At 46.9% G+C, this 25,664-nt stretch overlaps 1 protein-coding gene across 2 annotated transcripts in view; it reads right to left on the reverse strand.

Moving 5' to 3' along the window:
- Nucleotides 1–25,664, reverse strand: part of SLC9A7 (solute carrier family 9 member A7) — a 134,999-nt gene that overhangs the window by 32,131 nt on the left and 77,204 nt on the right. For both annotated transcript variants that reach the window (XM_045473006.1, XM_045473007.1), the window contains exons 6-12: nt 19,726–19,831; nt 19,244–19,385; nt 17,157–17,262; nt 15,853–15,941; nt 15,647–15,760; nt 12,861–12,972; nt 9,157–9,310 (exon numbers count right to left, since the gene is read on the reverse strand). In XM_045473006.1, the coding sequence (XP_045328962.1) occupies nt 9,157–9,310; nt 12,861–12,972; nt 15,647–15,760; nt 15,853–15,941; nt 17,157–17,262; nt 19,244–19,385; nt 19,726–19,831 (823 nt within the window). The remainder of the gene's footprint in view (nt 1–9,156; nt 9,311–12,860; nt 12,973–15,646; nt 15,761–15,852; nt 15,942–17,156; nt 17,263–19,243; nt 19,386–19,725; nt 19,832–25,664) is intronic.

Raw genomic sequence — 25,664 nt, forward strand, 5'->3', positions numbered from 1 at the left:
GACTAGCAGAACGGAGTCTCCGGAGCCAAGCGCAGACGAGAGGCCCACGGAAGAGGGTAGGAAGGGCGGAGAGGCTGTGCGTGCTCCACGGACAGGCGGGAGGGAGCCGGGGCGGAGGGGCGGACCGCCGGCCAAGCAGAGCCCCCAAGTCTGGCTTGCAAAAACAGAGGGGCTGGACGGAGTGTGTTCCCACAGCAAGCGGGACTTGACATCTGGAAGGTTATAAGCTAACAGCTCTGCTCGGAGAACGGGTGAGCTGGAGGACAATGGGAAGGAGAGTTGTTGAGCCCCAGACGACAGAGCTCAGCTTGGCAGGGAACAAAGGCGCTCGCCAGCGCCATCTCCCTCGCCCATCCCCCAGCCAAAATCCCAAAGCGAACCAGTTCCTGCCAGGGAACTTGCTGGCACCGCGCAAACACCCAATGCTATGCTTCTGCGGATCCATCCCTCCAGCGGGTCTGACTCCCTCCCGGTGCCGCAGGGCCCCTCCCGAAGCGGATCTCTGAAGGAAAAGCAAGCTGAGCCTGCCCCTCCCACCCCCGTGCACCTTGCCCATCCGCCCCAGCTAATATGCCAGATCCCCAGCCACAAGCCTGGCAGTGTGCAAGTACCCCAGATGGGCCACACCACCCCACAGTGAATCCCGCCCCTAGGAGAGGGGAAGAGATGGCACACACCAGTCTGACTGTGGCTCCAGCAGTGGGCTGGGGGCAGACATCAGGTATGACTGGGGCCCTGCCCACCAACGCAAGTTATTCAAAACAGCACAGGGGAAGTGCCCTGCAGTTCCGCACCACTCCAGGAACTATCCAAAATGACCAAACGGAAGAATTCCCCTTGAAAGAATCTCCAGGAAATAACAACAGCTAACGACCTTATCAAAAAGGATTTAAATAATAATATAACAGAAAGTGAATTTAGAATAATAGTCATAAAATTAATCGCTGGGCTTGAAAACAGTATAAAGGACAGCAGAGAATCTCTTGCTACAGAGATCAAGGGACTAAGGAACAGTCACGAGGAGCTGAAAAGCGCTTTAAACGAAATGCAAAACAAAATGGAAACGACGACAGCTCGGATTGAAGAGGCAGAGGAGAGAATAGGTGAACTAGAAGATAAAGTTATGGAAAAAGAGGAAGGTGAGAGAAAGAGAGATAAAAAAAATCCAGGAGTATGAGGGGAAAATTAGAGAACTAAGTGATAACACTAAAAAGAAATAATATACGCATAATTGGTATCCCAGAGGAGGAAGAGACAGGGAAAGGTGCTGAAGGGGTACTTGAAGAAATTATAGCTGAGAACTTCCCTGAACTGGGGAAGGAAAAAGGCATTGAAATCCAAGAGGCACAGAGAACTCCCTTCAGACGTAACTTGAACTGATCTTCTGCACGACATATCATAGTGAAACTGGCAAAATACAAGGATAAAGAGAAAATTCTGAAAGCAGTGAGGGATAAACGTGCTCTAACATATAAAGGGAGACCTATAAGACTCGTGACCGATCTCTCTTCTGAACCTTGGCAGGCCAGAAAGGAATGGCAGGAGATCTTCAATGTGATGAACAGAAAAAAATATGCAGCCGAGAATCCTTTATCCAGCAAGTCTGTCATTTAGAATAGAAGGAGAGATAAAGGTCTTCCCAAACAAACAAAAACTGAAGGAATTCGTCACCACTAAACCAGCCCCACAAGAGATCCTAAGGGGGATCCTGTGAGACAAAGTACCAGAGACATCGCTACAAGCATGAAACCTACAGACATCACAGTGACTCGAAACCCATATCTTTCTATAAGAACACTGAATGTAAATGGACTAAATGCGCCAACCAAAAGACATAGGGTATCAGAATGGATAAAAAAAACAAGACCCATCTATTTGCTGTCTACAAGAGACTCATTTTAGACCTGAGGACACCTTCAGATTGAGAGTGAGGGGATGGAGAACTATTTATCATGCCACTGGAAGTCAAAAGAAAGCTGGAGTAGCCATACTTATATCAGACAAACTACACTTTAAATTAAAGGCTGTAACAAGAGATGAAGAAGGGCATTATATAATAATCACAGGGTCTATCCATCAGGAAGAGCTAACAATTATAAATGTCTATGCGCCGAATACCGGAGCCCCCAAATATATAAAACAACTACTCACAAACATAAGCAACCTTATTGATAAGAATGTGGTAATTGCAGGGGACTTTAACACTCCACTTACAACAATGGATAGATCATCTAGACACAGGATCAATAAAGAAACAAGGGCCCTGAATGATACACTGGATCAGATGGACTTGACAGATATATTTAGAACTCTGCATCCCAAAGCGACAGAATATACTTTCTTCTCGAGTGCACATGGAACAAATCAGGAGACTATCGATGCTGGCGAGGATGTGGAGAAACAGGAATCCTCTTGCACTGCTGGTGGGAATGCAAACTGGTGCAGCCACTCTGGAAAACAGTGTGGAGGTTCCTCAAAAAATTAAAAATAGACCTACCCTATGACCCAGCAGTAGCACTGCTAGGAATTTACCCAAGGGATACAGGAGTACTGATGCAGAGGGGCACTTGTACCCCAATGTTTATAGCAGCACTCTCAACAATAGCCAAATTGTGGAAAGAGCCTAAATGTCCATCAACTGATGAATGGATAAAGAAATTGTGGTTTATATACACAATGCAATACTACGTGGCAATGAGAAAAAATGAAATATGGCCTTTTGTAGCAACGTGGATGGAACTGGAGAGTGTGATGCTAAGTGAAATAAGCCATACAGAGAAACACAGATACCATATGGTTTCACTCTTATGTGGATCCTGAGAAACTTAACAGAAACCCATGGGGGAGGGGAAGGAAAAAAAAAAAAGAGGTTAGAGTGGGAGAGAGCCAAAGCCTAAGAGACTGTTAAAAACTGAGAACAAACTGAGGGTTGATGGGGGGTGGGAGGGAGGGGAGGGTGGGTGATGGGTATTGAGGAGGGCACCTTTTTGGGATGAGCAGTGGGTGTTGTATGGAAACCAATTTGACAATAAATTTCATACATTGAAAAACAAAAAGCCAGAAGACAAAGCTGAAAATGAACGTAAATGCTAATTTACTACATGCTATATAGTCTAAAAAGAGAAAAAATTAAAAAAAATAAAAAGAAAGCAAAGCAAAGCAAAGCAAAGCAAAGCAAAGAAAAGAAAAGAAAAGAAAAATGGTGGAATCAAGGCTGCGACACCGAGGCTCTTAGACCCCAGAGCCCAATTCCCTCACCTCACAGAATCTGCTCTTTGATTACATGCTGGCGTCCTTAAACTCTCTTAAAATAATCCAGTTACAAATGCTATTACATAAAGAGCTCAGGGCATTTCTCTGCCTTTATTCTTCAAGTTATCTCGCAAAGAGCTTTATCGTAAATTCTCTGTCTCACAGGATTACCCTTACTTGTCCTTGAGTGTTTGCGTTCCTGCCCACTGGGCTGTGAAGGGCAACTGCTTGTTGGACTGTGTCACTTGAAGCGGGGGCTCCAAAGAGAACAGCCACCATGCCGCCAAAATGTGCTCTGGGCACATATGAGACTCCTCTGCTGAAGCAATCCTGTGGTCACTTTTTTTTTTTAATTGCCAAAATTATGTCCTTTGTGAATAACAACACCTGCTCAAGAGACTAAGAAAAATATGCAGTCTGTGCATTAACGGAAAATCATTGGAGCATTTTTGCTATTATATTTTAAAATATCAATCACGACCTACCAATTTAGAAAGGTAAGCTGGATTTCTGGAAACCAGCGACCTGGCTGTGGGTTTGTCTTGTATTCGTTTTTATGTTATGGACAGATGAGAATTTAGCCATGGTTAAAAATCACAACTAACTCCCAAGGGGCCCTTGGGTGGCTCAGTCGGTTGAGCATCCGACTTCAGCTCAGCTCATGATCTGGCGGTTCGTGGGTTCGAGCCCCGTGTTGGGCTCTGTGCTGACAGCTCAGATTCCGGAGCCTGCTTCGGGGTCTTTGTCTCCCCCTCTCTCTTTCTTCCCCTCCCCCGCTCTGCTCCACTCTCTCTCTCTCTCTCTCTCAAAAATAAATAAGCATTAAAAAAATTTAAAAACAAATCACAACTAACTCCTAATTATTTATGGTGGAACTCTGAGACCCACCCTGGGCTTCTGATGTTGAGCAGCCACTTAACACCTCATCAGGGCCTCTGTCAGCAGCCTAGAGAAGTAAGGAACAAGTAGGTATTAAGTTTACCGAGGTCGCGGAGGTCAAAACCCCACACTGAACTTCACGGGGTTTCTGAATCAATTTAGAATAAGAACCTGGTTCACATAAATGATTCATGGCCATCAGGTAACATCACAAGCCACAGGCCAGAAAAACCAATCAATCTCATTAGTTTATTTGTGAGGGAATGTCTTTCCGTGTAATCTCTACATATGTCAGTTTCCACACTTACGTAATCACTATTTATACACATCAGGAAAACGCAATGAACTAATGCCATGTGTATTTTTCACCAATTTGCTTCATGACGCTGTCTGGGTGGAGTTGGTCAGAAAGAAGGAAAGAATAAAGATAGGGGCAGAAACCGGAAAACGATATAGAAAATCAAGGCAATGAAAAGCTAGCTCTTTGAAAAGATCCACAAAGTTGACAAACCTCTGGTAAGACTGAAAGAAAAAAAGAGAAAGATACAAATTACCAATATCAGCAGCGAAACAAGGGATATCACCGTAGAGCTCACAGACATCAACAGTTTCACAAACTACCATAATTCACCCAGTAGGAAACAGATCATCTTAATAGCCCTATAAGTATTTTTTTTAATGTTTATTTATTTTTGAGACAGAGAGAGACAGAGCATGAACGGGGGAGGGTCAGAGAGAGGGAGACACAGAATCTGAAGCAGGCTCCAGGCTCTGAGCTGTCAGCACAGAGCCCGACGCGGGGCTCGAACTCACGGACCGCGAGATCATGACCTGAGCCGAAGTCAGACGCTTAACCGACTGAGCCACCCAGGCGCCCCAAATAGCCCTGTAAGTATTAAAGAAATTGCCTTCACAATTTAAAAGCTCCTGAAAAAGAAGTCTCCGGGACCGGACGATTTTATACGAGAATTCCATTAAACTTCCAAAAAGAACTAACACCAATTCTACACAATCTCTTTCAGAAAACAGAAGAGCAGGGAACATGTCCCAGCTCATTTTGTGAGGCCAGATTACTCTGATACCAAAAACAGACAAAGGTAGTACAAAACAAGAGAAAACTACAGACCAATATCCCTCATGAACACAGACCACAAAAATCCTTAACAGAATAACAGCTAATAGAATTCAGCAGTGTATTAAAAACTCATACACCACGACCAAGTGGGGGTTGTCTTAGGGAAGTATTTTAATTAATTGATGTAACCCACCATATTAACAGGCTAAACAAGAAAAATCATATGATCATATCAGTAGACACAGGAAAAGCATTTGAGAAACTTCAGCATCCGCTCATGATTAAAAAAAAAAAAAAAAACCAACAAAACCTCAAAAATCTAACAATAGATAGAAACTCCCTCAGCTAATATTATACTTATTGGTCAAAGACTGAATATTTTCCCCTTACGACTGGAAACAAGATCAGGATGTCAGCTCATGTCACTGTTACTCGACATCATATTGAAAGTCCTAGCCAGAACCGTAAGTCAAGAAAGGGAAATAAAATGTACACTGATTGCAAAGGAAGAAATAAAACTGTCTCTGTTTGCAAATGATGTGATGGTCTATGTAGGAAATCCCAAAGAATTTATAAACAAAACCAAACAAAAGCCTCCCAGAGCTAACAAACGAGTCCGGCAAGGTCATAGGATACGAGATCAACATACAAAAACCCACTGTATTTCTATATCCTAGCAATGAACACACGGAGCCTGAAATTGAAGACAGAGTAACATTTATAATTGCTCAGAAGAGAAGAAGTACTTAGATACAAATCTCACAAACCATGAATAAATGAAGAAACGTGCTGCGTTCATGAATTGGAAGACAGAAAACAAGATGGCAGTTCTCCCCAAACTTACTATAGGCTTAACGCAATCCCTGTGAAAATTCCAGCCAGGTTTTTTCTTATTTTTTAGACATGGACAGGCTTCTTCTAAAATATATATGGAAAGCAACGAGAACAGCTACGAGAGTTTTGAAAAAGAATAACGTGGGAGGGCTCGCTCTATCTGATGCTACAGCTTATTATATAACTATAGTTATCAGGACAGTGTGGAGGGTGACCACATTCATCAGTGGGGCAGAATACAGACAAACCCACGTGCATCGAGCCAACTGATTTTTGGCAAAGGAGCAAAAGTAATCCAACAGGGTAAGACTTGTCTTTTTAACACATTGTGCCAGAACAACCGGAGGGCCAATAGGCAAATAAAAAAGATAATAAAACCTAAACCTGAGCCTCGCAGCTTATATAAAAATTAACCCCAAAGGGACCACAGACTCAAATGTCAAGCATAGAACTAAGAAACTTTTAGAAGATAACATAGAAGAGGGGCGCCTGGGTGGCTCAGTCGGTTGAGCGTCTGACTTCAGCTCAGGTCATGATCTCGCCATCCGTGAGTTCGAGCCCCGTGTTGGGCTCTGTGCTGACAGCTCAGAGCCTCGAGCCTGCTTCGGATTCTGTGTCTCCCTCTCTCTCTGCCCCTCCCCCGTTCATGCTCTGTCTCTCTCTCAAAAATAAACATTTAAAAAAAGAAGATAACACAGAAGGAAATCTTCATGGCCTAGGGCTTGACGGAGAGTCCTTACATATAACACCAAAGGCACGATGTGTAAAAGGGAAAAAAAAAGATAAACTGCACTCCCTCAAAACTAAAACTTCTGTTCTTCGATGACTCTACTAGAAGGATTAAAAGACAAGCTACAGACTGGGAGAAAATCTCTGCAAACCACATCTCTGAGAAAAGACTAGTATCTATAATAAATAAAGAACACTCAGAACTCAATAAAAAAAAAAACCCAAACAATCTGATTAGAAAATAGATGAAAAGTGTGAACAGGTGTTTTACCGAGGAAGACAGATGAATGGCAAATGGGCACATGAAGAGATGTTCAACATCATCGGTCATTAGAGGAGTGCCCATGAAGGCCACGGGGAGGTATCCCCACCCACCTGTTAGAACAACTACAATGACAAATGGTTGTTAACACCAAATGTTGGCGAGGAGGCGGGGGAACTAGATCTCTCGTACACCCGGTCACACACACACTCATTTCCGGGCCCCTCAGTGTGTGCTATGTTCTGGGTGCTATCTATATGTTACATCAGTATTTCCACAACACAACAGTGATTATATTTGTACACGTACGGCTCGTGTGCCTCATGGAAAGCTGCCCACACTCTCAGCTCTGGGTAGGGAAGTTTTGATGGCCCGATTTAGAAAAGGGTTACCAGAACTGCAAAATGTCCCCAGTCACCTCTCTACTCTCAGTGGAAAAGTATTCAGTCGTATCTGTGTGGGGTGGGGGAGGGTGGCAGGAGGAAAAGGGGACTTATAAATGAGCAGGAAAACCAAACAGGATTTCCTCAGGCTCGGAGCATCCAGGGTACCTGCGGAGTGCCCCAACAGGAGCAGAACGTCACCTCGGAGGTCACCAAATGCAAAGATCCTCAACTGTGTGCGGGGGACAAGCCTCCTCTCTTGTGCTTACTCTTACACAGAACAAAGATGGTACCGTCTTAGGTCTCAGAGTTAGCGCCAAAAATCTGTCCATTTTCTTCTTTAGGTTTGTATTCCCTCAATGAATTATTTTCCCTAGAGACTCGTGCCAGGAGACCGAAACTCTCATCACCCCCCATTTCACGACGCGGCGGCAATCCCTAACACAGCCGACCTTCTTAAGGTTAAGGCTGTGGACTGTGTTGCAAGACTGCCCGCGTTCAAGTCCCAGCTCATCCACCGAAAGCTCTGTGACCGGGCAAGTTATTGCCAGCATCGCAAGTGTTAGCTATGATATGACTGTCTCTGACACCTTCCCCCCCCCCCCCGCTAGGTTCTGCAGACCCACCAGGATGCGAGGCTGAGACTCGCTAGCCCAGAAATGGTGGGGCTGGCAGGCACCAAGCCCAGGAACCCCTGCCCGCCATCGATACAAAAGTCCCTGATGGTGGGGGAGACTGTTCTCTCAAATTCCAGCTTTCTCCCAAGTTCCACGTGTCCCCCTCACCCTAAGGATGACTACGAGATCTTTGTAGGTCCTCTCTCCTCCAAAGGTAGGTATGCTGACACCGTTAGGCCAGTGCGCTCTGTATTCCAGAGAAGGGAGTAGGGATGAAAGGCCAGGAGAGAAAGGAAGAAACAGTGCCACCTTGTGGCTTTTCGGAGGATCCTTCACACCTAAGCACTCAACCTCTGCAGACCCAAAACTGAGGGGCGCGGTGGGAGCCCCTCTGGGGAGGCAGAACTTCACGTCCAGGAGAACCGAGGCCCAAAGACGTGAAGGGCTTGCCTTGAACCAGAGCCGGGGTTAGGCTCTGGGGCTCTTGACCCCTGCTCCAGGCTCCTCTGTCCCCTAAGGAGCTGGGGGCGCAGAAGCACACTCCGGAATCCAAACCCTCTTTGAAGCAAAATCAAATTTAGGTCAGTTGCTCTCTCTCCCGACACAGCTGCCAAACCACAGGCAGGGGACATCCATGAGGCTGCAACAAATAAGGGTTACGCAGGAAATGCCACGCCTCTTTTGTGCACTCAAGCGAGAGGAGACACGGTTTCCTCTGAAAAACAAAACCCTAATTGTCTCTTTTTATTTCTCGTTATCATCTGAAGCGGATGAGCTTCTTTTGAAGGCCGCAGGTTTGATTTCAGAGGAATGTCAAATGCCAGACTCTGCCAGCAGCTTTGAGGCTTTTGAATTCTGGCCCTGTCGCTGTTCCAGCAAGGTCCAGGTGTTTCTAACGCCCCGTGCGTCTGTACTCACAAACATTTTACACAGCAACCCTTTTTCTCACGGAAAACTCAATACTCTGACTTTTCAGTTTGCTTTTTATTTTTAAGCCCTCCCGCAAACCCACAACAACAACAACAACAACAAACGTAAAAACCTTCCATGCACTGAGCTGTCTCCCCCTGTGTGTGAGCACAGGGACATAGTTAGACGCAAAACCGGCCGTGCTTTCAAACTGACCTTATGTTAAGCCACGACAGCATGGGTGTTGTGCCTCCGCCAATGATCCAGACGGTGAAGAAGACGATGAGGAGGGTGGTCGTGAACATCATCTGGCGAGCGTAGGATGCCGTGTCGCGGATGGCCAGCGCAAATGCCATCGCGCCCCTGAGGCCTGCGGGCGGGGACCAGAGAGGAAGATCTGGTTATAAGGGCGGATGACAATGTGTCCTCAGATCCGTCGCTGCCACTCAGGGCTAATAAACTATAACATCCACGTATGTTTCGGGAGTCAAACTGTCTTATTCAGAAAGAAGGACCTTAAGGGAATGTGGTTTTCTCTTGTTTGAAGTCTTCTTTTGCAAAATGCCCAAATGCGATGAGAAAAACACTGCACTACTTTGTCCGGCACATTCTAGAACAATAACACTCTTATTACGGAGATCATTCTCCTGCTAGTAACATGAAATAAAAAGAAAGATAAATAAGAACTAATGAATATAGGCTCTCTAGGTCTGTTATTCATTATAAACTGAAGTAACAGGCTAGGTCTGAATACATCAAATACATATTTGTGATCTGTGTCCCAGGACCCACAGAGCAGCCTAGCATTTCCTTAGCAAAGCTACACAGAGAAGTAACAATACAACCTGATCTACGTCAAGCGTTGGCAATTTTTTTCTGTAAAGGGTCAGATAATAAATATTTTAGGCTTTGGGGGTCAAGAGGAAAAATCAAGGCTATTTTGTAGGTACTTACATAGAAGAGAAAAAAAAAAAACAACCCAAATTTCTACCAAATCTTATGGGCAAAAACCAAAAAGAGAATAATAACAACACAGTATAATGTGTTGTGATATAGGTGAATTCTTTTGGAGGACTATATTTCACTTAATTGGATTACAAAGTTAGTGTCCTCTATCGTCAAATAGATTGTAAATGTCCATCTGTAAAAGCCAGTCTTAGCCGTGGAGTATATGAAAATACGCAACGGCCAGATTTGGCCCAGGGCATGTAGTCTGCTGGCCCTTTTTCTACATTAACGGGTATTAAGGCTAAGCGCCAAACGCACGGTGAGTACAGCATAGCCTGGAACGAAGTTGAGTCATGGTATTGGACATCTGAAACTAATATAACACTATGTGTCAACTATCCTAAAAAAACAACCCTGGGAGATAGAAATTAAATGTACGCAGTTAAGTATATTCATCTTTGTGTTTAAGTTTCAGAGCAGATGCTGTGACCTACAGAGTGTAACACTCACAAAGGAACTGAAACAGCACTGAATTTTTTTTAATGTTTTATTATTTATTTTTGAGAGAGAGAGAGAGAAAGCACGAGCGAGTCGGGGAGGGGCAGAGAGAGAGGGAGACACAGACTTCGAAGCAGGCTCCGAGCTGTCAGCACAGAGCCCGATGCGGGGCTCGAACTCACAAGCCTGGAGATCATGACCTGAGCCAAGGTCAGACGCTTAACTGACTGAGCCACCCGGGTTAATATATATTCACAAATATTTGTTCTCCTTTTATGCGAGTTCTCATATTTTCATCTTATGCTAGATTTTAATTACATTTAATAAAATGCTGTTTGCTTAAAAGATTAATCTCCCACATTTTAATGTTTACCTTTCTAAGTTCTTTTGTTCCTTCTTCATACCATTTGTTTTACGGTAAAGGCCGAATCCGTGGTCTTTAATAGACATCTGGTATAAGTTCCTATTCACCTTTGGCCAGACTGTGTATATTATATGAGAGAATAAAAAGCAATACCCACTGTATCTGTTTGCATATTCTCCCGCCTTTCCTAACAGTTTGGTAAATTCCCTCATCTGCGAACTTCACAATTCACTAAAACATGATTCAAAAAAGTTACATCAAAGGGGCACTTGGGTGGCTCAGCTGGTTAAGCAAACATTCGACTCTCGCTTTCAGCTCAGGTCATGATCTCTCGGTTCATTAGTTCGAGCCCCGCCCTGGGCTCTGCGTGGGTAGTGCGGAGCCTGCTTGGGATTCCCTCTCCCTCTCTCACTGCCCCTCCCCTGCTTGCTCTCTCTCTTTCTCTCTCTCGAGATAAATAAATAAACTTTAAAAAAGAGTTACGTTAAAAAACAGAGCCAAGTTAATGTTTTCTATTAATCCGTACTTGGGAAATAACACACACATCTAGATTGCCCTATAGCCAGCTTCGTCACCGATGAATACTTTGGCCTCTAAAGGGATGTTGTCTCAAAGAAGAAAAGTTAGGGGTCAGGGAGAGACAACGTGTGCTGCATTGTCTGGAGTTCCTTTTGATGGCAACATTGTTCCCAGCAGGAAATAATCTTTATAGGAGATGCCTTTAAACAGCACTGTGTACTGCCTTTTAGTCCAGAAAATAGTGGACATATTTTAAGTTTATCTTGGTGAATGAGTTCTCTCCAACTCATCTTGCTCTTCTCCATTAGAACTTTCTCTTTTAGGGGGGAAGGGGGTGCCTGGGTGGCTCAGTCGGTTAAGTGTCTGACTTTGGCTCAGGTCATGATCTCGCCGTTCGTGAGTTTGAGCCCCACGCCGGGCTCTGTGCTGGCAGTCAGCTCAGAGCCTGGAGCCTGCTTCGGATTCTGTGTCTCCCTCTCTCTGCCCCTCTGCCCCCCCCCCAAAATAAATAAACGTTAAAAATTTTTTAAAAGAACTTTCTTTTTTCTAATATTTATTTTTGAGGGAGAGAGCACAAGCAGGGGAGGGGCAAATAGAGAGAAAGAGAGGCAGGCAGACAGACAGACAGACAGCTCTGGTGGAGAAGAGCAAGATGAGTTGGAGAGAACTCATTCACCAAGATAAACTTAAAATATGTCCACTAATTTCTGTCCTTTCTCGCCTCAGCGGCTTCTGCACACTTCTCAGCTTTAGAGTGGAGAGGGGGGCATCTGGGAGACAGTATAAATCAAGCGGAATTATCACGGCCATTAACTTCCGGTTTGGGGCTCATCTTTGCTTACTCAAGTGAATTTTATTTTTTGCCTCACGGGAAGTTGGAGCTAGGAGGAAGCTCAACAATTAGCTCAATTTCATTATTTTCCAAGAGTGGATACTGCAGCTGGGAGGTACTGAGTGATGTGGCCTGTGTTCTTTCTCATTAAAGGCCCATCTCCCAGGGCACCCGGGTGGCTCAGTCAGTTAAGCGTCTGACTTTGGCTCAGGTCATGATCTCGCGGTCTGTGAGTTCAAGCCCCGCGTCGGGCTCTGTGCTGACAGCTCGGAGCCTGGAGCCTGCTTCGGATTCTGTGTCTCCCTCTCTCTCCGCCCCTCCCCTGTTCATGCTCTGTCTCTGTTTCTCTCTCTCTCTCTCTCAAAAATAAACAAACATTAAAAAAAATTTTTTTAAAACAGACCTATCTCCCTTCTAAGTTTAGGTCTGGAGCCCTTCTGGAAGATTAAGGGTTATGCACATCAACTAGATAACAATCAAGCACTTTAAATACTCCTATATCGCCAGACCCCGTGGGCGGTAGAGATAAACATGAAGACGCGGCTGTTTTAGGGGAGAATGTTCACATTTGGTAGTATGGTTCGCAAAATCGATATTACCTCTGTGTGACGCGTAGGTCGGTCTACTCAGCACTGTGGGAGAATGCAAAAACAACCAGGAATTTTAACTTCTTTTTACAAACCTTATCCACCATAGTTTAGTCACGCTGACGTGCCTGCCGAAGAAAGCTCATTTTCTTTACGTTCCCGGGGCTTTTACCTGAAAACATCATCATGTGTTGAAAGTTCCAGCCAATCTTATGCCTTCTGCCCAAGTTGAGGAAGAAGGAGAGCGGGTAGATGTGTGCAGCTCGGCCCAGGAAGATGGCAACCTGACCACCAGGTGGAGGTTAAGGGCCCAACAGGTTTCTAGAACAGCAGCTTCGCCCGGCCTCTGGTGGAGCAGAGAATTTTAGAAATGCTGGGACACCCTGTGACCAGGAGCTAACCGCACCACGATCAGGAGGGATGCGCAAGGAAGCCGGGCTAGACCCGGTGCCCTCGGAACGCGTGTCAGCTACAAGCAGGACGCAGGTGGCCACCTTTCCCGACCTCCTGGCTCACAGAGGTAATGCCTAGCCTGCTAGACGCACTGTTGGAACTTCTTGATTTAATTAAGCGGGTGTGGACCAAGTCTCCCCCCTATCTACACCTAAGCCGAGGAGCCCTGGCAGGGGTGGGGAGTTGAGAGGAGCAAACAGTGGCTTGGGCTCCGTTAGAAGAAGGAAAGTCATGGGGCGCCTGGGTGGCTCAGTCGGTTAAGTGTCCGACTTCAGCTCAGGTCACGATCTCGCGGTCTGTGAGTTCGAGCCCCGCGTTGGGCTCTGGGCTGATGGCTCAGAGCCTGGAGCCTGCTTCCAATTCTGTGTCTCCCTCTCTCTCTGCCCCTCCCCCGTTCATGCTCTGTCTCTCTCTGTCTCAAAAATAAATAAAACATTAAAAAAAATTTATAAAAAAAAAAAAGAAGAAGGAAAGTCACGAGAAGAACAAATCTCTAACCCGTGGGTCAAGAGCTCATAAGCTTTAGTCGAAAGTAAACAGGAGGGACTCGAAATGACCAGGAAGATGCTACGGCTAAGAGGTACGGAAACTTGGGAGCACTTGGGACACTTCAGATGCATTCATGTCCCTCCCAAGACTCAAGAGGGGGTAGATGTCTCTACCCGGGTGGCTCAGATGTCTTTTTGGAGGCGTGAGCCCATGGAGGCAGAGGAGTGTGGCAAGCAAAAAATTCAGTGAAACGGGCCATTCGTCGCTCGCTGAGTGGAGGACAGAGCCCGGCAGGGAGCCACATGCTGTCGTGGTTACAGGAGGAAACTGCCATGGGACCCGCGGGGACCGGGAGCTTCCGTTCCAGCTGAGTGCCAGCTGCCCAGGGCCGCAGCTGTTTCAGACAGAAGCCAGGGCAGAACTGTCCTCTGCCTTCTCCAGGGTAAAGGATGGACTGTTTTTCTGCTTTTAGCTTTTTTTTTTTTTTTTTTTTGTTTTCTCCTTTGGTGTTGTGTTGTGTTGTGTTGTTTAGAACGGCAGGAAAGCAGGTAGTGCTCGGAAAGCTCGATTCCATCCCAGAAGCCAGGCAACCGTCCTCCAGTGGGAAGTGGCCTTTGAGATTCCCAGGGGACCCGTCTTGCCTGCCCCCCCTCCCCCCCCCCCCCCCCCCCCGCGAGGCCCTCATCTGCAAACAAGGGCGGTGCTCTCACTATCCCTTGCAGGATGCTGTGCCAGGAATACAAATCCAGGAGGCATGTGAGGAAGTCTTTCTGAATTGAGAATAAGAACACTGATCCCCTTAGATTTGCAGCTGTCACTCTGGTGAGTGTATAAACCCGAGAAAGGAGCCCCGGTGGAAGCCGATTAACACTCTAACTGGAAGGCCTCCACGTGGCATTGGGCCACTTATCGCTATCTAGCTGCTTGGTGAGGGTCAGCTATGCCTGCACCATAAACGAAAAGCTCAGAAGAGAAAAACACTCCTTTTTTTTTTTTTTTTTTAAGGTTACCCACGAGGCCTCAGAAAAGGCAAGAGTATGGGCATCTGGGTGGCTCAGTCGGTTGAGCGTCCAACTTCGGCTAGGCTCATGATCCCGCGGTTCACGGGTTCGAGCCCCGCGCCGGGCTCTCCGCTGATGGCGCAGAGCCCAGAGCCTGCTTTGGATTCTCTCTCAAAATAAATAATAAACATTAAAAATTTTCTTACAAAAGTAAAAGGCAAGTGCAAATGCCCAGCAATAGGGGACTCCCGCTCCAGGCTGAGCTAGATCACTCCAGTTCCAAGGCCCTCCTGACTCGAGAGAAGCCAATCCCCTAAACTGTGTCTCTCTTCCAAAAACTGTGCTCACAGTGGAACTGAGTCAAGGAAATGAGTATTTTTCTATTTTGTGGTCTCTTCCTTTCCTTTTTTTTCCCCCCTTGGGGGGGGAAAAAACGTCTTTCCTACAGTGAGCTGTCACGGTAGGGATGCTCCCGTGAAAGCGTGCTTATAATGCCTGCGGGCTTCTCTGGGCAGCCAGAGGAAAGGCTGCTCGCTCCCATGTGCGGCTGGGAGCAAGACTAACAGAACCTTCGGGTCTTCGGAACTGGGAACCTCCTGGATTGGGATTCGTGCAGCACTGAAGTAAAAATGATTCGGGGGGGCGCCTGGGTGGCGCAGTTGGTTAAGCGTCCGACTTCAGCCAGGTCACGATCTCGCGGTCCGTGAGTTCGAGCCCCGCGTCGGGCTCTGGGTTGATGGCTCGGAGCCTGGAGCCTGTTTCCGATTCTGTGTCTCCCTCTCTCTCTGCCCCTCCCCCGTTCATGCTCTGTCTCTCTCTGTCCCAAAAATAAATAAACGTTGAAAAAAAAAAAATGATTCGGGGACTGATGCAGATCCTGAAATACGTTTAGGTCTACGAACCCACGTAAGCCTTCTTTTTTCTCATCATGAAAACACCATGAACTAGCTTCCCCAGCAGCGGTCACCTGTCCACGCAGAAAACAGCAGAACCACACACACACACAAAAGGATACAAAAGCTCCAATGATGAAAACGGGGCTGAAGACATGCTTCTGGAAGGTAAAGAGAGCCAGGCCCATGTAGGAGAAGATGAAGTTCTCTGCCAGGAAGTGTAACACCTCAAAGAGCTGCACAGAAAGGGAAAAGGAAGCCGTAAGTCGTGTGGGCCCCCTCCCTGCTAGTCACAGGGCACTCGTGAGGACCCAGGGCCCGCTCTCACCTGCTTCGTTCGACTTCTTGATTCCACCGACAGATTGTTGTAGGTGTAATGAGCCTGCGTGATGCCACAGAAAAGGACAGCCACAACGCCTGGGGAGGGGTTGTTAAAAAAGAAAAAAAAAATCAATGATGAAAAAAAAAAAGGAAGCAGGAAAAAAATCCCCGCTGAAACAAAAAAGTTAGGGTAGGCCCAACATATCCAGCTACTGGAACAGTTTGGAAAAGTTTCCTATTCCTGAAGGTTCCCCCTGCCCCCACCACTCCTACCAACCTTTCCTTCTTCTCATTCTGCCCGTATTCAAAGCCAAGGTCCTTGACTTCCCTTCTTGCTACAGTTTTAAGGGCATTGTCTCCCCCTCCTCTAAACTGCTCCCGAATTCGGCATTTAGCGTTCATTTCTTCAAAGAGGCCATGAGGGCCCATCATGCCCTTTTGTCCTGTTCCTCTCGGTTCTCAGAAGCCAGGGATTTTCATTCCAGGCAAACGCTTTCTGTTTTTGCCTCGTCTAGGGCTTGAGACCAAATGGATCCAGAGTACCGTTCCATTTATCCGAGCCTTCATTACCTCGATTTCTGATTAATGGTAACCATTTTGTTGTGCAAGACAGCTGACACGGGGGCCTTTGCCTATACATTTACAGATAACTGTCAAGTTTTAAACAACTGGGATATTTTACAATGCTGCCTATAAATGCATGTTGCGCTATTTTGAAAAGAGGATAAAAGGGCTCCCCCAACTACCTGGCTCACGTATAGTAACTGTACTTGATTTCCTAGTGGAAAATTTCAGGGATTTAATAAAAATGTTTATTTATTGTTGAGAGTGAGCGAGCAGCGGAGGGCCAGAGAGAGAGGGGGACAAAGGATCCGAAGTGGGCTTTGTGCTGTCAGCAGAGAGCCTGACGTGGGGCTCGAACCCACAAACTGTGAGATCACGACCTGAGCTGAAGTCAGACGCTTAACCGACTGAGCTACTCAGGTGCTCCTGTGATATTCTTTTTCTTTCTTTCTTTCTTTCTTTCTTTCTTTTTCTTTCTTTCCTTCTTTCTTTCTTTTTCTTTTTTCTTTCTTTTCTTTCTTTCTTTCTCTTGTCTCTTTCTTTTGTTTCTTTCTTCCCTTCCTTCCTTCCTTCCTTCCTTTCTTTCCTTTTCTCTTCTTTTCTTTTTGATGAGAGATTGTGAGGTGCTAAAACCCCACGGTTACTTACACTAATAATTCATGAAACTGGCGTCATAAAAACACAGCACTGAAACACAGCCCCCGCTACAGTAAGGGGAAGGGCAGCCCAAGGGTAGTGTGAACCCACCTGTAAAGCCACAGGCTTCCGCCAAAAGGAACGTGCTCCAGGACATCAGGAAGAAGAGTGCCGTCTCCAGGAGGGGGAAGCAGTGCAGCTTGGTGAACTTGGTCACGTGGGCCCCCCCGTCAAGGAACTTGGCTCCAGGAACAAGTTATCAGGGCCACCAAGAACCACGCTCCATCAGCCCGGGACTCCCCTCCCCCTCCCTAAGGGCTATCCTTTCCCTCCAACGCTTCTTTTGGGGGCCCCACAGCTGCTGCTCGGTTCTTAAAGTCATAAAAACTGAGTTCTTTCTAGCTGGAAAGAGGTTACTGAGGGCTGGGAGAGAGGAGAAAGCGGGATACCGTTTCTTGGGTCCACGGTTTCTGTCTGGGATGATGCAAAGGTTCCGAAAACAGACAGAGGGGATGCTTACACAATGTGGACGCACGTAATGCCACCGAGGTGGACACTGAAAAGTGGTTACAGGGGCAAATTGTGTTATAGGTATTTTATCGCAATTAAAAAAAAAAAACAAACAAACCGATAATGTAGCATACCGAAAACCAGATGGGGTGAATGGCACAGTATGTGAATTTTATCTTAATAAAGCTGTCTTTAGAAATTGAACTTTCTGGGGCGCCTGGGTGGCGCAGTCGGTTAAGCGTCCGACTTCAGCCAGGTCACGATCTCGCGGTCCGTGAGTTCGAGCCCCGCGTCAGGCTCTGGGCTGATGGCTCAGAGCCTGGAGCCTGTTTCCAATTCTGTGTCTCCCTCTCTCTCTGCCCCTCCCCCGTTCATGCTCTGTCTCTCTCTGTCCCAAAAATAAATAAACGTTGAAAAAAAAAAAAAAAAAGAAATTGAACTTTCTAAGGAAACCAGAAAGAGGTCTTCTGTGCTCTTTGCAATGCCCCCTGGCTCTGAGGGGCACGATCTTGGCCTGAGGGGTGACTGGCAGGTCAGTCTTAGCAGTGCCGGGGGGGGTGGGGGTACCACAGGCAGGCCGGGGGAGAGTAGGCCAGTGAGACTCTGACCTCTGTGGGCCACCATGACCAGAGTTCACAGCAGGCGTCTCATGAAGGCATGACACACTAAAAAAAAAGAAAAAGAAAAAGAAAGCACGCCCCCAGGGGCAACTACAAGGTGCTTGTGTCACTTTCTGGGACCAGAGATTGCCCTCATAGCACTGCCCTTCCACAGTGGTCCAGCACGGAACTATCTCACGAGTGCTTTCACCAAACAGTGAAGTCCCCAGGGCATCTAAAGGGCCTCTGTGAAGAAAGCAACTGGATCCGCGCCATCCAATATGGCAGCCGCTAGCCACACGTGGCTGCTGAACGCGTGGCGTGTGGCTAGTCCGAACTGAGATACGCGGGAAGCGCAAAATATGTGCCACGTCTCAAAGATTTAATATACAAATGAATGTATAAAGCCTCCTTGATAATTTGTACAATGATCGGAGGCTGAGACGATGCGGCCGGCACGTGCGGCTCCCGTTACCTTGTACTGGGCAGTGGCGCCGTCGAAAGATATGACGAAGGACTCAGCACACCTGCCCGGGGGCCGCCTGCTCATTCCACACTGTGCTTTTACGTCGCTTGGTCGGTGTTTAACTCAAGATGATACCATCCTTCGCTTGAGGGAGGCCACCTTGCAGTAATTCCCACCAATGGCCACAGGCGGTTGCGGCCACAGTAGCCGGCTTGACCCATAACAGTAGGTGGCAGTGGCGAGCTGGAATCTAAAGTACTTCCCAGCCTGCTCCCTCCTGGCCTCCTGTGTGGTGGTCCCTGACCCCCTGCCTCCTCCTGGCTCTTTTCACCACCACCCCCTAAAGCCAATGTTTTCCCTGAACTCGCATCCCCAACTGGTTCACAGCAGGGAGCCAATGCAAAGGGGGGCACCGAGCTTCGGCCAGAGTCACACTCCCCAACCTTTTCTCGGACTCTTAGCTACACGCTCGACGGTCACGTTTGACCAAAGGGACCCATTTCGGGAGCCTCCAGAAAAAAAAAAAAATCCACCTCTGAAAGGGAGAACCGAGACTTTGCTGTCGCGAGCACGACAGCACACGATCGTACCCGGGGCAGGCAAGATGACCACCAAAAGGATATTAGAGCTGTCACGACGCCAGTTACGGCTCCCATAGTAAAAGAGCCACTGAATATACCTAGGAAGATGCCCACTGATTTAAAAAAGGCAGCAGCATCAAAGGCATGAGTATTCAGCCCCGCTGGCTGGTAGGCAACGATAGACCTGGGGTTTAAACAGAAGAGAGAGTTAAAACGGAGTGCACTGTCTTTACACCACGGTCCCCCAAAATACCCACAAACATAGGCATCTACACTCTGCCGAGCACTCCCCGTGGTGTAATTCGTTTCATCCACAGCCATCCTGTCACGCTGGTATCCGTATTCAGATCGCTGCCAAGCGGACAAAGCAACATAACTTTTATCGACCAAGCTGATAAAACCTCATTTAAAAAAAACCCAGCCAGTTCAGTGTTGAACGCTTTTAAGATAAGCCTCTGAATTTGGCCCAGAGCATTCAGGAAGCCAGACTCTCTCTTCGTCGGGGAAGAAATGCTGTTACTTACGAGGACAGGACAATGGCAACAGCATCATTGAGGACGCTTTCTCCAAACAGGAGTGCGTAGAGGTCCACGTCTGCGTGCAGTTCGTTAAATATCGCCAGTACGGTCACTAAAAATGAGCACAAAGCAAATAAATCCGTTTCAGTTTCTGACTTTAAGCCACTGATGACAAATGAAGAGAGGCAATTCCTGCCTTTGGCGGGACAGGGTGGTTTGGGAGACAGTAAGGGAGTCAAGGACAGGTTGTGTATCTGCGGGATAAATGAAAATGACAGTCTTCCTGGTCTGGATGAGGTCTCATGTGGTGCTTGATTCTAGTAACACTGCACTGCGACTCTGCGCTTTCTACCGCAATCCCATCATGCTTTGAAAATACCGCTATTCCAGAACTTAAGAAAAATAATCACAGTTCATGTGATCTGGCTCCACTGGTGGGTTGAAATCTCTTTGAAGGCAAAAACCTTGTTTCATTGACCACCGCGTCCCCAGAACCCAGTATAGGTACGGAGAAGGCTTTAGTAAAGGTCTGTGAGATAATGGAAGTCTTCTTTTATGACAGAGCAGATGTCTGTCATAGCTCATAGTCTTGACATGTCTTAGACATTTAAAAAACAGCTATTCTCCAGGGGCACCTGGGTGGCTCAGTTGATTAAGCGCCAGACTTCGGCTCAGGTCATGATCTCATGGTTCATGAGTTCGAGCCCAGAGTCGGGCTCTGTGCTGACAGCTCGGAGCCTGGAGCCTGCTCTGGATTCTGTGTCTCCCTCGCTCTCTGCCCCTACCCCATTCATGCTCTGTCTCTCTCTCAAAAACAAATAAACATTAAAAAAAATTTTTTTAGGGGCACCTGGGTGGTTCAGTGGTTGGGTGTCCGACTTTAGCTTGGGTCATGATCTTGTGGTCCGTGGGTTCGGGCCCTGTGTCGGGACCTGTGTTGACAGCTTGGAGCCTGGAGCCTGCTTTGGATTCCACATCTCCCTCTCTCTGTGGCCCTCCCCCATTCACTCACTCATTCATTCTCTCTCTCTCTCCAGAAAATAAATAAACATTAAAAAAAAATAAAAAATTTTTTAATGAATAAAAAGCAGCTATTCTCCAGACAAGCAGTTCTCAAACTTTTGGTCTCAGGACTCTTTTATACTCTTAAGGATTATTGAGGCGCCTGACAACCTTTAGTTTTGTGGGCTATAGCTATCGATAGTTACTGTATTAAATAAAACAAAAATTTAAATACTTATGCACTTAAAATTACTAACGAACCCATCATATGTTAACGTCCATGTGTGTAATGAAAAATAATTATATTTTCCAAAACAAAACAAACTTAGTGAGAAGAGAGCTACTGTTCTACAGTTTTTCAAATCTCTTTACTATCCAGATTAACGGGAGACAGATGGTTCTCTTATGTTTCTGTGTCCGATCAACAGATAGTCAGCACTACATGTTATGTAGCCTCTGGGAAACTCCACAATACTGCACGCTCATGAAAAAAATGGACGTTAAGAAAGACAAATAACATATTACTATTATTAAATCAGCTTGGACCTTATGCAGACCCCCTGAAAGCTCCTCAACATTCACACCCAACTACCTTCTGCTTTTTTTTAATTTTATTTTAGAGAGAGCACAAGTGAGTGGGGGGCAGAGAGAGGGAGACAGAGGATCTGTGCTGACAGCAGAGGGCTCGACGTGGGGCTTGAACCCACGAAACGTGAGATCATGGCCTGAGCTGAAGTTGGACGTTTAACCGACAGAACCACCCAGGTGCCCCTTATTATTATTATTTTTTTTTTTGAGAGAGAGAGAGAGAAAAAAAAAAAAAAAAAAAAACATGCGTGAGCCAGGGAGAGGGCAGAGGGAGAAAGAGGGAATCCCAAGCCGGCTCCACGCTCAGTATGGGGCCGAATGCCGGGCTCGATCCCATGACCCTGGGATCATGACCTGAGCCGAAATCAAGAGTTGGATGCTCAACTGACAGCCACCCAGGTTCCCCTAAATTTATTTTTTTTAATGCTTTTTTACATCTCGTTTACTGCCCGGGTTCCTTGTCTGTTTCTTCCTGTCAACTCTTTCCATAATGCTCCACTGTTTTACCCCTCTAATTTCTGAATTTTCCAATCCTGAGATATACAATTCTTTCATAACCTCTATCGCTTTCTCAATTTCCTTCAGCTTCTATTGGAATATTAGTCTTAGTGTGCTTTGGTACCCGATTTTGCTGATACGACTTAATTATCTGCAATTTTATTATTCAGAAGGGCGATCTTCATTTTTTTCTTACAACATGCTTGCGTCCGATTCACCAATCTGTGTCTGCTGCTCCCTGTTAGGTGAGATGGGAAGACCCAGAATAGCTTTTCTCCTTTCATGGCTCTAGGGCTCCCTCTGCTGGTTTTACATTGAAGTATTGAAAATATGGCCCCTGAGGGCAGCCACCCTCTCAATAATTTTAAGTGTTTATTTTTTGAGAGAGAGAGAGAGAGAGACAGAGAGACAGAGCGCAAGCAGGGGAGGGGCACAGAGAGAGGGAGACACAGAGTCCGAAGCAGGCTCCAGGCTCCGAGCTGTCTGCACAGAGCCCGACACGGGGCTCGAACCCACGAATGCGAGATCATGACCTGAGCTGGGAGTCGGACGCTTAATCAACTGAGCCACCCAGGCGCCCCGCCACCTCCTCAATATTCAATGAAATCTACTTCCTCTGTGTTCTATTGGCATCTGAGCTTGCTTTCTCCTTTAAGCAGGGTCCATGGTCCCAGCCGTTCATTTTTAGGGAGTGGCTCTGTCCTTCCAGAGAGATTTTCACCAGGTGTTTTTTTGAGAGCCCTGAGGGCTCAGGTCTCTCTAGCAGCCTCACACCTCCTCCAGTGTCCTCGCCCGTTGTCAGCCACAAATCAGAGCCTGTAAAGCAACTCCCAGCTGTAACGGTTGTTATCCGATATGCCTACAAAGTTCTTTACTCCAGGCAGGGACCCCTCCTTTTGAGGGTGAATACTTGTAGGAAAGTTCCCTCCTCTTCTCACCTCTGCTTCCTCCCGCACAGCTGCTGTTCGGATCCCTAAGTCCCCCTGCTGCTGGCGGTTCGACGGCGGCAGATGATATTTGGGGATTCACGGGCCCTCCGTCAGCTAGCTGGAGCTCTGGTTTTCCTTTTGCTTTCCTGCTTTCTCTATTTCTGTTAGGGGTTAAGGAAGATTCCCAAACTACACTCTCCCCGTCGTGCTTTCCTTTTCAAGTAAGTTTAATTCATTTATAGAGGGGAAGCAAGAAGTGATGTGGATATGAAAGATGTTGACTGTGTCCGGAGGCTGCCCCAGGTAATGATGCCCCTCCGTGCTCCAATCGCTACTCTAACCGTTCAAACAGTAGCGGGACATCAACAGGGGGGCACTACCAGAAGCCACAGTTCCTAGAGGACATGTCAATCTCTTTCCTCCACCCTTAAATACAGTTTACTGGGTGACACAATAGGAAAAAATCTTTAGGGATTTGACTGAAAACATCTTATTTTCTGGATTATCTATCTATCTATCTATCTATCTATCTATCTACTGTAAGAGTACGAGTTGGGGAGGGGCAGAGGGAGAGGGAGAGAGAGGATCCCATGCAGGCTCCACGCCCAGCACACAGCCCGACCGAGGGCTAGATCTCACGACTGTGAGATCATGCCCTGAGCCGAAATCAAGAGTCGGACCCTCAACCAACCGACTAAGCCACCCGGGCGCCCCTGGATTATTTACTGCATGAACAGTATCTGTGGCTCCTTAGAGAAAATCCGTGCTGGTTAATTTTATGGGCCAACCTGACTGGGCCATGGGGACCTCAGATATTTAATTAAACATTATTCTGGGTTTGTCTGTGAGGTTTGGGATGAGATTAAGACTTCAGTTGAAGGCAGAAGTCTCCTGCCTTTGGACTCGGCTTGGGACTACGCCATTGGCTTTCCTGGTTCTCAGGCCTCTGGACGGCAGATGTGGGGACTTCTCAGCCTCCATAATCACAGGAGCCAATTCTTTATAACCAATAAATCTCTTTTTTTTCTCTTTCTCTCCCTCTCTCTCTCCACATACACACACACACACACACACACACACACACACACACACACACACACCTATATATTCTGTTTCTGTGAAGAACTCTAACACAAAACCTTTATTCTAGTACCTCATCACTCTGTGACAAGAACTCTCTTTTTTAAAAAAAAAAGTTTGTTCATTTTGAGAAAGAAAGAGAGAGAGAGAGAGAGCAGGAGAGGGGCAGAAAGATAGGGAGAGGGAGAAACCCAAGCAGGCTCTGCCATGCCGGTGCAGAGCCAGACGCAGGGCTCGATCTCATGAACCGTGAGATCGTGACATGCGCTGAAATCAAGAGGTGGACACTTAACCAACGGAGCCACCCAGGCGCCCCAAGAATTATCTTGTTTTAACCCAATACGAAAGAAAAATTAACAATGCTAATAATAATAACCACAATTACTAAGGGCTTACCATGAAGCAGGCACTATGCTAAACATTATTTTTAATGCTTATTTATTTTTGAGAGAGCAAGAGTGGGGGAGGGGCAGAGAGAATGGGGGACAGGGGACCCAAAGCGGGCTCTGCACTGACAGCAGAGAGCCCGACGCGGGGCCGGAACTCACGAACTGCGAGATCGTGACCTGAGCCGAAGCCGGATGCTCAGCCGACTGAGTCACCCAGGCGCCCCTCTGCTGAACACTGGACAGTGTCATTTAGGCCTCACAAAACCCTAGGTGGGCAGTACTATCATTTCCGCTAATTCAGAGATGAGAAAACGGGTCTGATGGGCTGCTTTCTGCTACAGCATCCAAACTCCTAAAATCTCAGTGGTCGAACCCAGGAGAAGTTTTATCCGTCATTCCTATGACACGTCCACTGGGGGGCTGGCACCGGAGGCCTGTGGTCACACCAGTCACTCAGGGACGCAAGACTGCTAGAGGCTGGTCTCAATGGACTGGCGGCCCAGGAGACCTGGGGCCCAGGACTTTATCAATCAGGGTCCTGGCAGGAAACAGACAGCACCCTCGAACTGAGCAACTTGAGATTATTTACAGAAGTGTGGGCAGACTATGGGGAAACCACAAGAGAGAGAGGACAGCACGTGCGGGTGAAAACAGGGAGCTTTTATACCATCCCTCGGCCTGGAGGGTCCAGAGGAGGCGTGACTCTGCCGAACCAGGAGCTGGTCTGTGTCTCCACCCTCCTTCTGGTCTCCCACTGGTGCTCCCCTGTGGACACGTCCCAGGGGAAACCAGCAGGCAAAGGGACTTTGAAACCTTCCACACAAACCAGCCTCTTATTGCCAAAAGGAGGGTGGTGAGTAAATCTGGAGGGGCAAAGAAGAGCCATCCCACGTAGCCGCCAACTGGCTATGAGAGCTTAGCACACAGCAAAGTCCAAAGATTTAGTGAAGTGGGGGGGTTTAAGCTCTGTGATTTTCCAGAGCCCCTGTGACTTTATTTTCTTTTTAGAAATGTTTTTTTTTTCTTTTTTTACAGTTTATTTATTTTGAGAGAGAGAGGGAGAGGGTGCACACACGAGGAAGGGGCAGAGAGAAAGAGGGAGAGAGAGAGAATCCCAAGCAGGCTCCATACCACCAGCGTGGAGCCTGATGTGGGGCTCGAACCCACAAACTGCGAGATCATGACCTGAGCTGAAGTCAGATGCTTAACCACCTGAGCCGCCCAGGCGCCCCCCTTTTGACTTTAAACACTATTTTCCTAAAATACTAGTTACTGGAAGTAAAAAAAAACAAAAACAAAAACAAAAACAAAAGAACAGTTAACTCACCCATAACCATAAAGGCTAGCTTGCATAATTAATACTAATCACAACGAACATTTACACAGCCCTGCTCTGAATGTGGCTGCTCTGGTTTTCAGTCTCTCATCCTCCCTGCCCATCACTTCATAAAACAAGGCA

Source organism: Leopardus geoffroyi, chromosome X (assembly GCF_018350155.1).
Source record: "Leopardus geoffroyi isolate Oge1 chromosome X, O.geoffroyi_Oge1_pat1.0, whole genome shotgun sequence".
NCBI lineage: Eukaryota > Metazoa > Chordata > Mammalia > Carnivora > Felidae > Leopardus > Leopardus geoffroyi.